The sequence below is a fragment of the Garra rufa genome, chromosome 2 (assembly GCF_049309525.1).
Source record: "Garra rufa chromosome 2, GarRuf1.0, whole genome shotgun sequence".
Lineage (NCBI taxonomy): Eukaryota > Metazoa > Chordata > Actinopteri > Cypriniformes > Cyprinidae > Garra > Garra rufa.
The window spans coordinates 35,755,899-35,769,860 of record NC_133362.1 but is presented as its reverse complement, the minus strand read 5'-3'; the positions used below and the strand labels follow the sequence as shown (position 1 = coordinate 35,769,860).

Here is a 13,962-nt window from a genome sequence, read left to right as displayed (position 1 = left end):
AATTGTGAAATGAACTCGCAATTGCTAGTTAAAAATTCAGAATTGCAAGTTTATGTCTCACAGTTTTGACTTTAAAACTTGCAATTGTGAGTTTATCACACAAACTTGCAATTTTGACTTTAAAACTTGCAATTGTGAGTTTATCGCAGGATTCTGTGAAAAAAAAAAAAAAAAAAAAATTACAAGAAAAAGTCAGAATTGCAAGTTTTTTTTATGCAATTTTAACTTCATAACTTGCAATTGCAAGTTTATTGCACAATTCTGGAGGAAAAAAAGTCAAATTTGCGAGTTTACATCACGCAATTCCGGGAAAAAAAACTCTTTATTTATATCATGCAATTGACTTCATTGCCCAGAATTGCTAGTTTAGTCAGAAATTTAGTCAGAATTGCATGATACAAATGCGTAATTTTTGTATTTTTTTTTTTTACTTTGTTCGAATTGTGAGATATCAACTTGCATTCAAGAGTTTATAGTCTGAATTGTTAAATGAACTCACAATTGTGAGTTAAAAAGTCAGAATTGCGAGTTTGTCTCACAATTTTGACTTTAAGACTCGCAATTGTGAGTTTATCACACAAACTCGCAATTTTGACTGTAAAACTCGCAATTGTGAGTTTATCACACAAACTCTCAATTTTGACTTTAAAACTCGCAATTGTGAGTTTATCACACAAACTCGCAATTTTGACTTTAAAACTTACAATTGTGAGTTTGTCTCACAATTCTGTGAAAAAAAAAAAAAAAAAAAAGTCACAATTGCAAGTTTCTTTATAACTTGCAGTTGCAAGTTTATTCAGATTTTTACTTTCTCCAAATTATGAGATATCAACTTGCAATTGCAAGTTATAAAGTCTAGGTTGTTAAATGAACTCGCAGTTGCAAGTTTATTACGCAATTCTAGGAAAAAACTTTATATCATGCAATTCTGACTTGATTTACCAGAATTGCGAGTTTATATCACAATTCTGAGAAATCAAGTCAGAATTGCATGTTACAAACGCGCAATTCTGATTTTCACTTTGTCCGAATTGTGAGATATTAACTCGCAATTGCGAGTTATAAAGTCTAAATTGTGAAATGAACTCGCAGTTGTGAGTTTATCACACAATTCTGTGAAGAAAAAAAAATTACAAGAAAAGGTCAGAATTGCAAGTTTGTCTTGCAGTTTTAACTTTATAACCCGCAATTGCAAGTTTATTACACAATTCTGGGAAAAAAGTCAGATTTGCAAGTTTATATCGCGCAATTCTGACTTAATAAAAATGTTTTTTTTTTTTTTTGTTTTTTTTTTTGATGGTCCTAGCCCTTTGCTGTATCAGTTGATAACATGGTTAATAACCAAACCTGGTTTTGTATCTGTCTGTAGTGTGACATTGTCTCCTGGCTCACGGGACCCAGGTGCCTCCACTCACAGCATTAGCACTGCTGCCACACCTGATAAAACGCGTTTCCCACGAGGCTCCGCGAGCCGCAGCACCTTCCACGGACAGCTGAGAGATCGTCGTACGGCCACGTACAACGGCCCACCCGCTTCACCTACGCAACCTCGCAGCCGCGGTAATGCCAACAACCTGCTCACCAAGCTGACCTCCAAACTCACGCGCAGGTAAACGCACATTCACTTGCATAAACGCATACAGTGCCATTCGATTTAGGCCTGACTCTTCCTTCCTTTTCCTGAGCTTTCTTTTATTTGAATTTTTTTTCCTAAGGGTTCATTAGAAATGGTTTATTTTGTCCATCTTTATAATGTCTATCCTTTTTTTTTTCATTCTTGTGTTGTAGAAATATGTCATTCAGGTTTTCCAAAAGGTAGGACATTGAGTTCATGGGGTGTAAATCTGTCTTTAACGTAATGAGAGGAGTCCAGGGGCTGATGCACTAACCCATAGTGATTTGATTGCAGTGATTTGGAGTTTAATGCTCTCTCAGTGGTTGATTAAAGCATGCTTTAAAACACTGCCTGCATCCTAGCGTGACCAGATCAAATCAATCTACCGCTCTTTAACTGATTGCTACTAATCAAAATGTTTGCATGACACAAGCTGATTGTGCAAAACAATATGTATGACTTAATCTGACATTGTCAAAACACTTGATTTGAATCGTTCAGCTGATTCCACAAGGGCTTCGGTTTATTCACAGCTGTATGGTGTGAGGGGGATTAGTTTGGCATTTATCTGCAGTAGCTCTGTGATTCCTGGAGAAGAAATTGCTAATTTACTTCTTTTTCCCCACAGAGATTTTTTTTTTCTTTCTAAAGCAGGCATTGATTTGCAATACCGTTTAAAAGTTTGGGATCAGTAAGATTTTTTTTTTTGTTTAATTAATTATTATTTGAAGAAATTAATGCGTTTATTCAGAAAGGAGACATCAAAGGGATAGTTTACCCAAAAATGAAAATTATCATTGCTTATTCACCCTCATGGCTTTACAAACCCATAAGACTTTTGTTCATCTTTGGAACACAAATTAAGATATTTTTGATTAAATCCAAAAGCTTTCTGACCCTCCATAGACAGTAACACAACTGACCCGTTCAAGACCCAGAAAGGTAGTAAGGACATTGTTAAAATTGTCCATGTGACATCTATGGTTCAACCGTAACGTTATAAAGCTGTGAGAATAAGTTTTGTGCTCAAAGAGCTTTTTTTTTTTTTTACCATTTCTTCTCTGTCGTGTCAGTCTTTAACACACTTTCACGAGGGTACCACAACATTAAAAAAAATAATAAATATCTTAATTTGTGTTCTGTAGATGAACAAAGGTGTCATAGGTTGAAATTACATGAGGGTGAGTGATTTAATGACAGAATTTTCATTTTTGGGTGAACTATCCGTTTAAATTGATCAAAATTGGCTGTAAAGACATGTATGATGTTGCAAAATATTTCTGTTGCAAATGCTGTTCCTTTAAACTTTAATTCATCAGATTATTTTTAAAAAATGTATCATGGTTTCCACAAAGATATAAACAGCACTGTTTTCAACATTGCTAATAGTTTGAAATATTTATTGATCAGCAAATCATCATATGTTGCTGTTTTACTGTATTTTTAATCAGATAAAAGCAACCTTAAAGAGCATAAGTGACGTTCACAAACATTTAAAAAAAAATCTTACTGAGCCCAATATTTAGTGGTGCTGTGTTTTCATGGTTGCTCAGTATTTTTGAGTAAAGAGAGCTCTGATTTCAGATTTAAATGATTGAAAATTATTAATGTGAAATTATTAAAAGTAGGAATATCTTCTGTTAGCAATGAGTGGTTTAGACATGGACCCACACTGCCATCTGGTGGTAAAAAATATATTGAAAGTTTTCTTTTTGTGGTACAGTTTTTGAACAGAGCATGAATAGTGTTGACTGAGACCCAGTCACAAAACAATGTGGGACACAATGAGATGAGTCAACTTTTAGGGCAAGGGACAGTGCAAACTGGGTTGATGTTTTAGTCCTCTTTTAATGTACTATACTAAACAATAGACCTGTGCCCCTGCAAACAGTAATCTACAAAAATGGGCATATATATTCATAAGAAGCTCTTATGGTTCTAGGAGCCGGAGATGGTTATAGACTTAAATGAAGACCAAGGTACAAGACTGTGTGCTTAAAGTGATAGTTCATCCAAAAATGAAAATTGTCATTAATTGCTCTGCCTCTCTTATCTTCATCTTCCGAACATTAAGATATATATGATGAAATCTGAGAGCTTTCTGACCCTGCATTGACATAAATGCAACTACCATGTTAAAGGTCCAGAAAGGTAGTAAGGACATCATTAAAATAGTCCCTCCCTATTTGTGCATGAAGAAAACAAAAAAGTAGTTTCCGTCAGTCTCTGTCACCATTAATGAGAGTACCACATGATACTCTTGTGAATGGTAGTGGAGACTGACACAAAAGAGAAGAAATTGTTGAATAAAGTCATTATTTTAGTTTTCTTTGCACACAAAAATTATTCTCGTAGCTTCATAAAATTATGGTTGAACCAGTGTGTCACATGGACTATTTTAACAATGTCCTTACTACCTTTTTGAGCCTTAAATGTGTCAGTTGCATTGTCGTCAATGCAGGGTCAGAAAGCCATTAGATTTAATCAAAAATATCTTAATCTGTGTTCCAAAGATGAACGAAAGTCTTACGTGTTTAAAGCGACATGAGGGTGAGTAATTAATGACAGTATTTTCATTTTTGGCTGAACTATCCCTTTAAATATTTTATGAAAGAAGAAACTACTCATCACATCAAATCTGAAATGGCTGTAGAATTCAAATCTGCAGTTTTAAAGACAGTATTGTGTATAAAATACAATATTTTTGAAGGTTGTAGCAAAATATGTACATTTTTACAAAGAATAACTTGGTTTGAGACTCCGGGTGTGTTCACACTTGTATTTTGGTTAATTTGGTCCGGACCAAAAAGGAAAATGATACATTTGGTCCTAGTCCGACTCCGCTTAGCGTTCACACTGGCATTTTTGACAGTGAACCTAAAGATACCGAACCTAAAGGCATAGTGACACGTTCAAAACCTGATTGGTTGGGTTGAATGACGTATATTTCATGATGGAACTCTAAACAAAAGGAAAAGGTGCATTCGACTTAAAGCAGCGCTGCGGGTGTATAACATCAAAGTACACATTCACTGATCGGTCTGCTGATTGCCGCTTTAAGTCGAATACACGCAATGCCATCTGCTGGATTAAGCGCGCTCATTGTTGCGTGCATATGATTTTATTTTGACCACCTGCAAACTCACAAAGAGCTCATAAAAGGCACTTTACCTCCTCATTGCTCTACGTTTGCCCTCTGCTAGTTTTAAAAAAATCTTTAAAAAGTTGTCGCATAGCGTCGCATCTTGTCATTACTTCCTGTTTTTTGTTCGTTTAGAAGTATTTAGTCCGTGTTGCATTCATGTTTCATTCGAACCGCACTATATCTGTTTGGAAGCAGACCGAGACCCATCTTTTTAGCGGTCTCGGTCCAGTGCGCACCAGGATTCAGATGGCAGCGTTCACACTTACTCAAATAAACTGCACTAACAGCAATCGCAACAGGTTTGAACACACCCTCATGTAAGTCACTCAAGCATCATGGGAGTCAGTGGTTACTACTGAGCTCAGTTTTTGTTTCTCTGGCAAAAGTGATTTGGTTCACTCTGATTGGTGGATCTCTCCTCAGATTTATGGGTAGTGTTGTTTTTTACTAGATTTATATACACACTAAAGTTCAAAAGTTTGGAATAATTGAGTTTTTTTATATAAAGAAGGTGCTTATGTTCACAAAAACATATTTGCATTTATTTGATGGAAAGTACAGTAAATACTGTCAAATGTTATTGCAATTGAACAAAAGAAGTGTTGGATATATTTAACAATTTATTTTACAATTTGAATTTATTTCTGTGATGCAAAGCTGAATTTTCAGCATCATTATTTCAGTTTTCAGTGTCACATGATCCTTCAGAAATCATTCTAATATGTTGATTTAACGGTCAAGAAACATTTCTTATTCTTTCTTATCAATGCTGGAAACAGTAGCACTGCAGTATGTGACCCTGAACCACAAAACCAGTCATAAGGGTCAGGTTTTTTTTAATTGATATTTCTACATCATCTGAAAGTTTAATAAATAAGCTTTCCCTTGATGTATGGTTCGTTAGGATAGGATTGTTAGGACAATATTTGGCCGAGATACAACCATTTTAAAATCTGGAATCCGGGGGTGCGAAAAAATTGAAATACAGAGAAAATCGCCTTACTAGTGATGCATATTACTTATAAAAAGTTTTGATATATTTATGGTAGGAAATTTACAAAATATCTTCATGGAACATAATCTTTACTTAATATAAAATCTAATATAAATTTAATATAAAATTTTTTTATAATTTTGACCCATACAATGTATTTTTGGCTATTGCTACAACCCATGCTACTTAAGACTGGTTTTGTGGTCCAGGATCATATATATAATATTTCAGGATTCTTTAAATTGAACATTGTCAGAGTTTTTACTTTTACTTTCATCAATTTAATGCATCCTTGCAAATCCTAAACTTTTGAACTGTAGTGTAGTGTGGTATAACATAATATAGTTTATGCACTCTGGAGGGCTGTCTCATAGCTATTATGAGTCTATAAGAGCATATGGGCACATCCTAAAGAAAGGTTTTTGATTGGAGGAGTCTGTTGTGGCTGATGGGCAGGATTTGAAGTAAAGCGCTCTGTAAGCTGCAGCAGACTCCATGTTGAACGACCTTTAGGAGTCACCTTCACGTCATCAGATTTGTGAACCTTTAACAGTACGAAATGCTCTATTAATGTTGAAACTGTCTCAATCTATCCCTCTCTTCCCCTGTGTTTCCTTCTCTTCCTCCCTCCCTTCCTTCCTTCCCTCCCTTTTATCTCTTTCTCTTTCTCTGTCTGCCTTCCTCCCCCAGGGTCACTCTTGACCCGAGCAAACGGCAGTCTGCCGTCAAATCAGGGCCGGCTGCCCCCTCTGTGCCCCCCACCCTCACAGTCCCCTCCAACCCTGCGGCAAAGACTCTTAGTAAGTCTGCGCTCCACTCGTTTACAGTCTTCCTCTTTCTTTATCATCACCCCTCTCCTCCAGCCTCTTCCCTTTCCACCACACCACAGGGTTCCCACGACCATGGAAAACATGGAAATATCAATGCATTTTATAATTTTTTTCCCCACAACTGGGAATGTGAATCTAATTTTCGTTATAAATATTTACCATAACGACTTAGTTCTTGTTAACTAATGTAGAGTGGAACTTTATGGTAACTAACAATGAAAAATACTTCAGATGTATCTGTTTTACTATTCAATGGACATTTTAATCATTATTTAGATAACCTGATGAACTTACAATGAACAGATTAATAAATATGGTAACAATTGTATTGCTTGTTGTTAGTTAATGGAATAACTAATTAATGTTAATTACTGGTAAAGTGTAAAATAAACAATTATTTAAATATATAAATTAAAAAGTAAGTTATACATATATACATACATTTTATATTAAATTTAAAAAATAAATATACATTTTTAAAATATATATTTAACGTGTGTGTGTGTGTGTGTGTGTGTGTGTGTGTATATGTGTGTGTGTGTGTGTATATATATATATATATATATATATATATATATATATATGTATATGTATATATGTATGTATATGTATATTTAACATTTATATGTATATATTTATTCAATAGTACACACAAGTGTGTATATTAAAAAATTACATTTATTTTAAATATTATACTTTGTGTATTATGTAAATGAATCATTTTAATGATTAAAACTATATATTATGTTAATTGTATATAAATATAATTTATTTTTTATATTATATTTTTAAAAATTACGTGTGTGTATATATACAGTGTATATACATTTAAAAATATTTAACAAGTGTGTAAGCATATAATATACTCAATATATTTTACATTTATATGTATTTATATTCATTATAAATTCATTTTATTTTTATATATATGAAAAATTACATATTTATTTTAAATATATTATACTTTATGTATTATGTAAACTAATAAAATGTGATTAAATAAACTATTATGTAATTATATATAAATACACTTTTTATATATTATATTTTAAAAAATTAAATGTGTATATTAACAGCGTGTATGTATATAATATGTAATATATTTAACTTGTTTGTATTTATATTATCTTGATTATACGTATACATATCAATTTATTTTATGTAAAATATACTAAATGTATAATACTTTTTATATTATTTTTAATTAAAATAGTGTGTGTATATCTATAATATAATATATATTTTTATATGTATATGTGTGTGTGTGTCTGTAATATATTATATGTAATATGTTTAACATTTATTTTTAAATTATACAAGAAATTTATTATTTACATGATTATATATATTAGAAAAAAAATATTTATTTGAAATATTATGCTTTATTACGTAAAAGAATAAAATGTGTTTGTGTACACATTTATTATATCATTTTATATTAAATATAATATTCTATATATTTTACATTTGTAGTTTACATTTTAAGCAAAACAATATTTGATGGCATATTTATTTGATGTGAACACATTTGAACCATTCTTGCCAATAAATCAGTCCAACTGATTCAGAAGTGGTTTTAAATGTTTCATTAGCGAATCATTTGAATCAGTCTTCATTAGTTAATTTGGACGATTCCTGTAAATTCAATTCATAATAAGAGTGGGAACCTTGTCTGCAAACATGTGGCTCTGTAATGGCTATTTGTTTTATCTGCGTCCACCAGTTTAATTTCTTTCTTTTTGTCGGCTTTGAACTGCTTTTTTCTTCCAGATTCAGCAGCTCTGGCTATAGGCAGTTGTAGGAATTCGCAAATGAAGAGTGTCTAGAGTAAGGCCTCGTTTAAACACACAAACAACAGCTACAACTTCACATTGTGTTTAATGGAGAGCGAAAGGCTGTATGTGTGAGCGAGAGAGAAAGTGAACGACTGTTGTCTGTCGAATTTAGTCGGAAACGATGGCGTATCCATAAAAGCACTACAACACGCACCCTCTCGCATGCGAAGAGCACAGTATGTATAGACACGTCCTCTATATCTGTATATGCGTCTGATGTCAGCATCCAGCGCTCAGAATAGGCTTTTACCCATGGTGCACTCTTTCAGTCAACTTCTAGGTGTATATTGTTCTTTGAAGGAAGCAGCATGGCAGTTCAAATGAGTGCATGGTGACAAACTAGCGCACATATTCAGGTGTCCAAGTTGATCGTAAGAGTCTCGTATAAGTTGTTTTTGTGTTTGTCTGATCCAACGTACTGATGACTCAAAGTCTTTGTGGGGGTTAACGTTTTGCTTACCTTTTTTTTTTCCTTTTCATATTTGTCCGTTTTTTTGCTCTCTCATTCAGTCTCTCTTTATCTATCTCATTGTGTGTGTAGTGATTTGCTCTAAAATGACTAAAAATGATTTCCTGTTCCCTCTCTGTCTCTCTTTATCCATTCCTTTTTGCTCCATTGTGATCTCTAACCTTTCAACAAATAAACAATAATAGAGTCTCAACCGAGTTTGAGAGAAGCGGGAGATTTGAGGGCTCAAGGTGAGGTGTCAGTGACTGTGAAAACCCTTACTTCCTCTCCTGGTTGATTATTTTTGTGTGTTGTGGACATATATTTTCCGTCTCCCACTGTACGAGAAATCAGTGTTTATTAGTGTAGTGTGTACAGCACGAGGGCCATAAGTCTGATTCATTCATGGTGATTGAGTGAAGTAGTGCTTTTTTTTTTTTTTCTCCATTTACATCAGGGCTGGGTGATGTTAAATATTATTCACTGTACATATTGATTTGGCTGGTTATTTGAAGTTATGTAACACTGTAAAATGATTTTAATGCACTTAATTTGGCTAGAGAGCATCATTAGACCTTTTCCGAGACATATACTCACAATTCTGACACATACACGCAACTCTGAAACATAAACTTGTAATTCTGAGATATAAACTCAGAATTACGAGACACAAACTTGCAATTCCGAGACACACAATCGCAAATTCTGACACACATTTGCAATTCCGAGACACATGCTCACAATTCCGACTCACAACTCTGAAACATCAACTCGCAATTTTGAGACATAAACTCGCAATTCTGAGACCAGATACAAACTTGAAATTCCGACTCACACTTGCAATTCCGACACACGCTCGCAGTTCCGACTCACAACTCTGAAACATCAACTCGCAATTCTGAAATGCATGCCAGATGTAAACTTGCGATTCAGAGACACATACTCGCAATTCTGAGACGCATGCCAGATACAAACTCGCAATTCCGAGACACATACTTGCAATTCTGACATAAACTCGCAATTCTGACACGTGCATTCACAATTCTGAGAGACAAACTCGCAATTCTGAGACACATACTCGCAAATTCTGACACACACTTGCAATTCCGAGACGCATGCTCACAATTCCGACTCTCAATTCTGACATAAACTCACAATTCCGAGGTACACGCTCTCAATTCCGAGACACACACGCAATTCTGACACAAACTCGCATTTCCGAGACACATACTCCTCAATTCTGAGACATATATACTCACAATTCTATAACACGTACACGCAACTCTGAAACAAACTCACAATTCCGAGACACATACTGGCTAATTCTGACACCCACTTGCAATTCTGAGACACAAACTCGCAATTCCAAGACACATGCTTGAAGTATTTATAAGTATTTTAGTATTTAAGTATTTTAAATACATGACACATGCTCGCAATTCTGAGACTCATGCCAGATACAAACTTGCATATACAAACTTGCAATTCCGAGACACATACTCGCAATTCTATGACACACACTCACACTCGCAATTCCAAGACACATTCTCACAATTCTGAAACATAAACTCGTAATTCCGAGGCACGCATTCTGAATTTCGAGACACATGCATGCAATTCCGAGACACACTCTCAATTCTGAGGCACATACTCACATTTCTAAAACATAAACTCGCTATTTCGAGACAAACTCAGAATTCAGAGAGACACACTTGCAATTCTGAGACACCTGCAAGATACAAACACGCAATTCCAAGACACATACTTGCAATTCTATGACAAACTCGTAATTCCGAGACATTTACTTACAATTCTATAACACATACACGCAACTCTGAAACATAAGCTCCAATTCCAAGACACACACTCACAATTCTGAGACACCTGCAAGATACAAACGCGCAATTCCAAGACACATACTCGCAATTCTATGACAAACTCGCAATTCCAAGACACATACTCGCAATTATATGACAAACTCGCAATTCCAAGACACATACTCGCAATTCTATGACAAACTCGCAATTCAGAGACATATTGCCGTAAATTAAGTGACAGATGTTTATAATGATACAAAAGATTTTTATTGCAAACAAATTTTGCACTTTCTTCTCATCAGAAAATCCTGTAAAAAATTATCTGTTTCCACAAATATATTAAGCAGCACTGATAATAAATGTTTCGCAAGCATCAAATCAGCAGATTAGATTCTGTGACACTGAAGACTGGAGTAATGATGCTGAAAATTCAGCTTTGCATCACAGGAATACATTTTAATATATTTTAATATTTAACAATATATTAAATCATTTATTTTAAATGTTAATACTTTTACCGAGCATAAGAGACTTCTTTGAAAAACATTTTGAAAAATATTACTAAACCTAAACTTTTAGTGTTTATTTTAACTACATCACCGAGCCCTATGTCGTGTTATATGGCATTAAAAAACAGCTGCTTGTGTGCATGCCCTAGTCTGCTATGCATTTGATTGCCATTAATTCCCATGTGTGATGATAACCCATGCATGCAGCTGCTGCACTGATTCTTCACTACCATTGTGATCGAGTCCTAGTGAATAAGTAACCTCAATATAAGAAATGTTCTCCTCCATCCATTGCCTTAACCTAGCCTTTCTCTCTTTCCATTCCCGTCCCGTTCCGTCTGGCAGTCGCCATGTATCTGGGGATCAGCAGAAAGATGAAGGGAAAGATGGAAAAGACGGGAAACCCCGCTCTCTCCGTTTCACCTGGAGTATGAACACCACCAGCACCATGGAGCCAGCCGACATCATAAATGAGATCCGCAAAGTTCTGGACGCCAACAGCTGCAGTTACCAGCAGCGCGAATGCTTTCTGCTTCTCTGTTCCCACGGGGACAGCCGCAACGACAGCCTCGTCCAGTGGGAGATGGAGGTTTGCAAACTGCCCCGGCTCTCACTTAATGGTGTCCGTTTTAAGAGGATATCTGGCAACTCCATCGCTTTTAAGAACATTGCTTCCAAAGTTGCAGGCGAACTCAAGCTATGAATATATCTTTAATCTAACCACATAGAGGAATTTATGAAATGGTTCAGTTCAGTATAGACAAACAAATTAAGCTGTACAATCGTAAAGTAGCAGTTTCTGAATGTTTTTTTTCTTCTTTTTTTTTTTTTTTTTAATAAACCACTTACATGTATTTGAAAAATGTATATACTTTAACATTGCTTAAAGCAATAATTTCTTAACATCAGTCACACAATTATCGTATTATCTATCGTGCAAGTCGTTAAATGCTGTAAAAACAACAGGTTTGAACCTTTCAGTGTTACGATTGTATGATGCTCTGAGAATGTTCAGAGAGGAACTCATTGCCATCGCCATCGCTTCAGACGGATGCGTTGAGGCTGATCATTCAGGAAATGGACGCTAGATGGAGATTTGTGGGGTTTCGTTTTGTTTTAGCTTTTTAACAGGCACTATTCTGTGGTGGTTTTAAGTATTGCGTGTTCTGGGCGGCTCTTGTTTAAAGGGTTTCGTCCGAATCTTGAGTTGCTTTTTGAAATTTTTGCTCCGCGCCTCTATGTATCGAGGGTGCTCGTCTGTGAAAGCGGCTGCAGTAAACCTGATTTGAGCTCAGTTTCACTGTTTGAATGTTATTAAGAGCAACATTTAGATGTTTTATAATTTATTTCACGTTATTGCCCACTCAAATGTATTTTTGTGTAAATAATGTACTTTATGCGGCGAGTACACATTTTCATACTGTTTTGTTGGCGTTCTCTGAAACCAAGAGGCATCTTGTAATCTCTTTCACTTATAAGACTCACCACAGATTCCATTAAACTATCTGTAACTTGTCACAGTGTTCATTGCAGAGATCTAATACAGCTACAAAATGATCTCAACATCTGGATTGCCTCTTTTTCCATCTAATCTGTTTTTTTTTCTAAGCTGCAGCTGTATACAATCAAAGAAACTGGTAGGAGTTTCAAAGGTTTTGTGTTGGATATTTAAGTGTTTTATGTTCACCAAGGCTGCTTTTTTTTTTTTTTAATCAAAAATACAGTAAAAACAGTACTATTGTGAAAAATGGTTACAATTTAAAATAACTGTTTACTATATTAGTATCTTTTTAAAATGTAATTTATTCCTGTGTTGCAAAGCTGAATTTTCAGCATCATTACTTCAGTCTTCAGTGTCACATGATCCTTCAGAAGTCATTCTAATATGCTGATTTGCGGCATAAGAAACATTCATTAGTATTAATGACGTCGAAAACAGTTGTGTTGCTTAATACTTTTGTGGATTCTTTAATCATTTCAGAAGAACAGCATTTCTAGAGTGTTTTCGTGACACTTCATCAATCGGCCATATTGGTGGCACTGAACGTAAACAATGCCACTGAACCGAATGAAACTTGCATATTTTGCTGATTATTGCTGCTGAAAATGGTAATTATTGTCATGTTTTGGGCTGTACTAATCGGTCAGATCAGGAAAAAATATTTGGAGTACTATACACTGCCAAAAAAATAAATCAAGGAGAAGCGTGCAAAAAACTGTCTGAGGAACAAAAGGTGTTCCAGGGCAAGAATTTTGACAACATTCGTGTTTGATCATTTCCGGTCAGGTAGGTGAAATATTAGGCTATATCTTAATTAATATTGCTTGTATGTATCTTTAACACCTATTAACTTTAATTTGTCAAAATAGTGCACGCTTTCCTGCTTACTAAGTCCTTCTTTATATGATTTAGCAGCTTCCACACATTTTTTTTTAGACAGCATAAATTAGCAGAACAACGTCTATTAACTGCAATCCATGCTGTTGTCTGAGTATCTCCAATATGGCCAAGCATCCAGGTAACTGGTCAAACCATTAAAAAAAATATTGGTTTCTTGATTTTAATCATTCTAATTTTTACGAAACGATGTAAATTCTTAAATCCTAATAATTGATTAGTCTAGCCTGTTTTCAGTTCATGAAAGGAATAGAGCGCCCCTTCCATCTATTAAATAAGCCTTGTGCTTTACTTTTGACATGGAACAAAGTCTCAAATTTTCAATTCCGTCCATTTTATTACAATATTCAAATGATAAATGCCGTTTTGGC

At 34.7% G+C, this 13,962-nt stretch overlaps 1 protein-coding gene across 10 annotated transcripts in view; it reads left to right on the top strand.

The window, feature by feature from the left end:
• mark3a (MAP/microtubule affinity-regulating kinase 3a) overlaps nt 1-12,756 on the top strand; it is a 48,293-nt gene extending 35,537 nt beyond the window's left edge. For 2 of the 10 annotated variants that reach the window (XM_073834189.1, XM_073834186.1), the window contains exons 15-17: nt 1,370-1,609; nt 9,074-9,118; nt 11,539-12,756. In XM_073834189.1, the coding sequence (XP_073690290.1) occupies nt 1,370-1,609; nt 9,074-9,118; nt 11,539-11,896 (643 nt within the window). In that variant the 3' untranslated portion in view covers nt 11,897-12,756. Of the gene's footprint in view, nt 1-1,369; nt 1,610-1,788; nt 1,816-6,444; nt 6,555-9,073; nt 9,119-11,538 lie in introns of all 10 variants that reach the window. The other 8 variants (XM_073834195.1, XM_073834187.1, XM_073834190.1 and 5 more) reach the window with 6 other exon arrangements.
• Nucleotides 12,757-13,962: the final 1,206 nt, after the last annotated feature.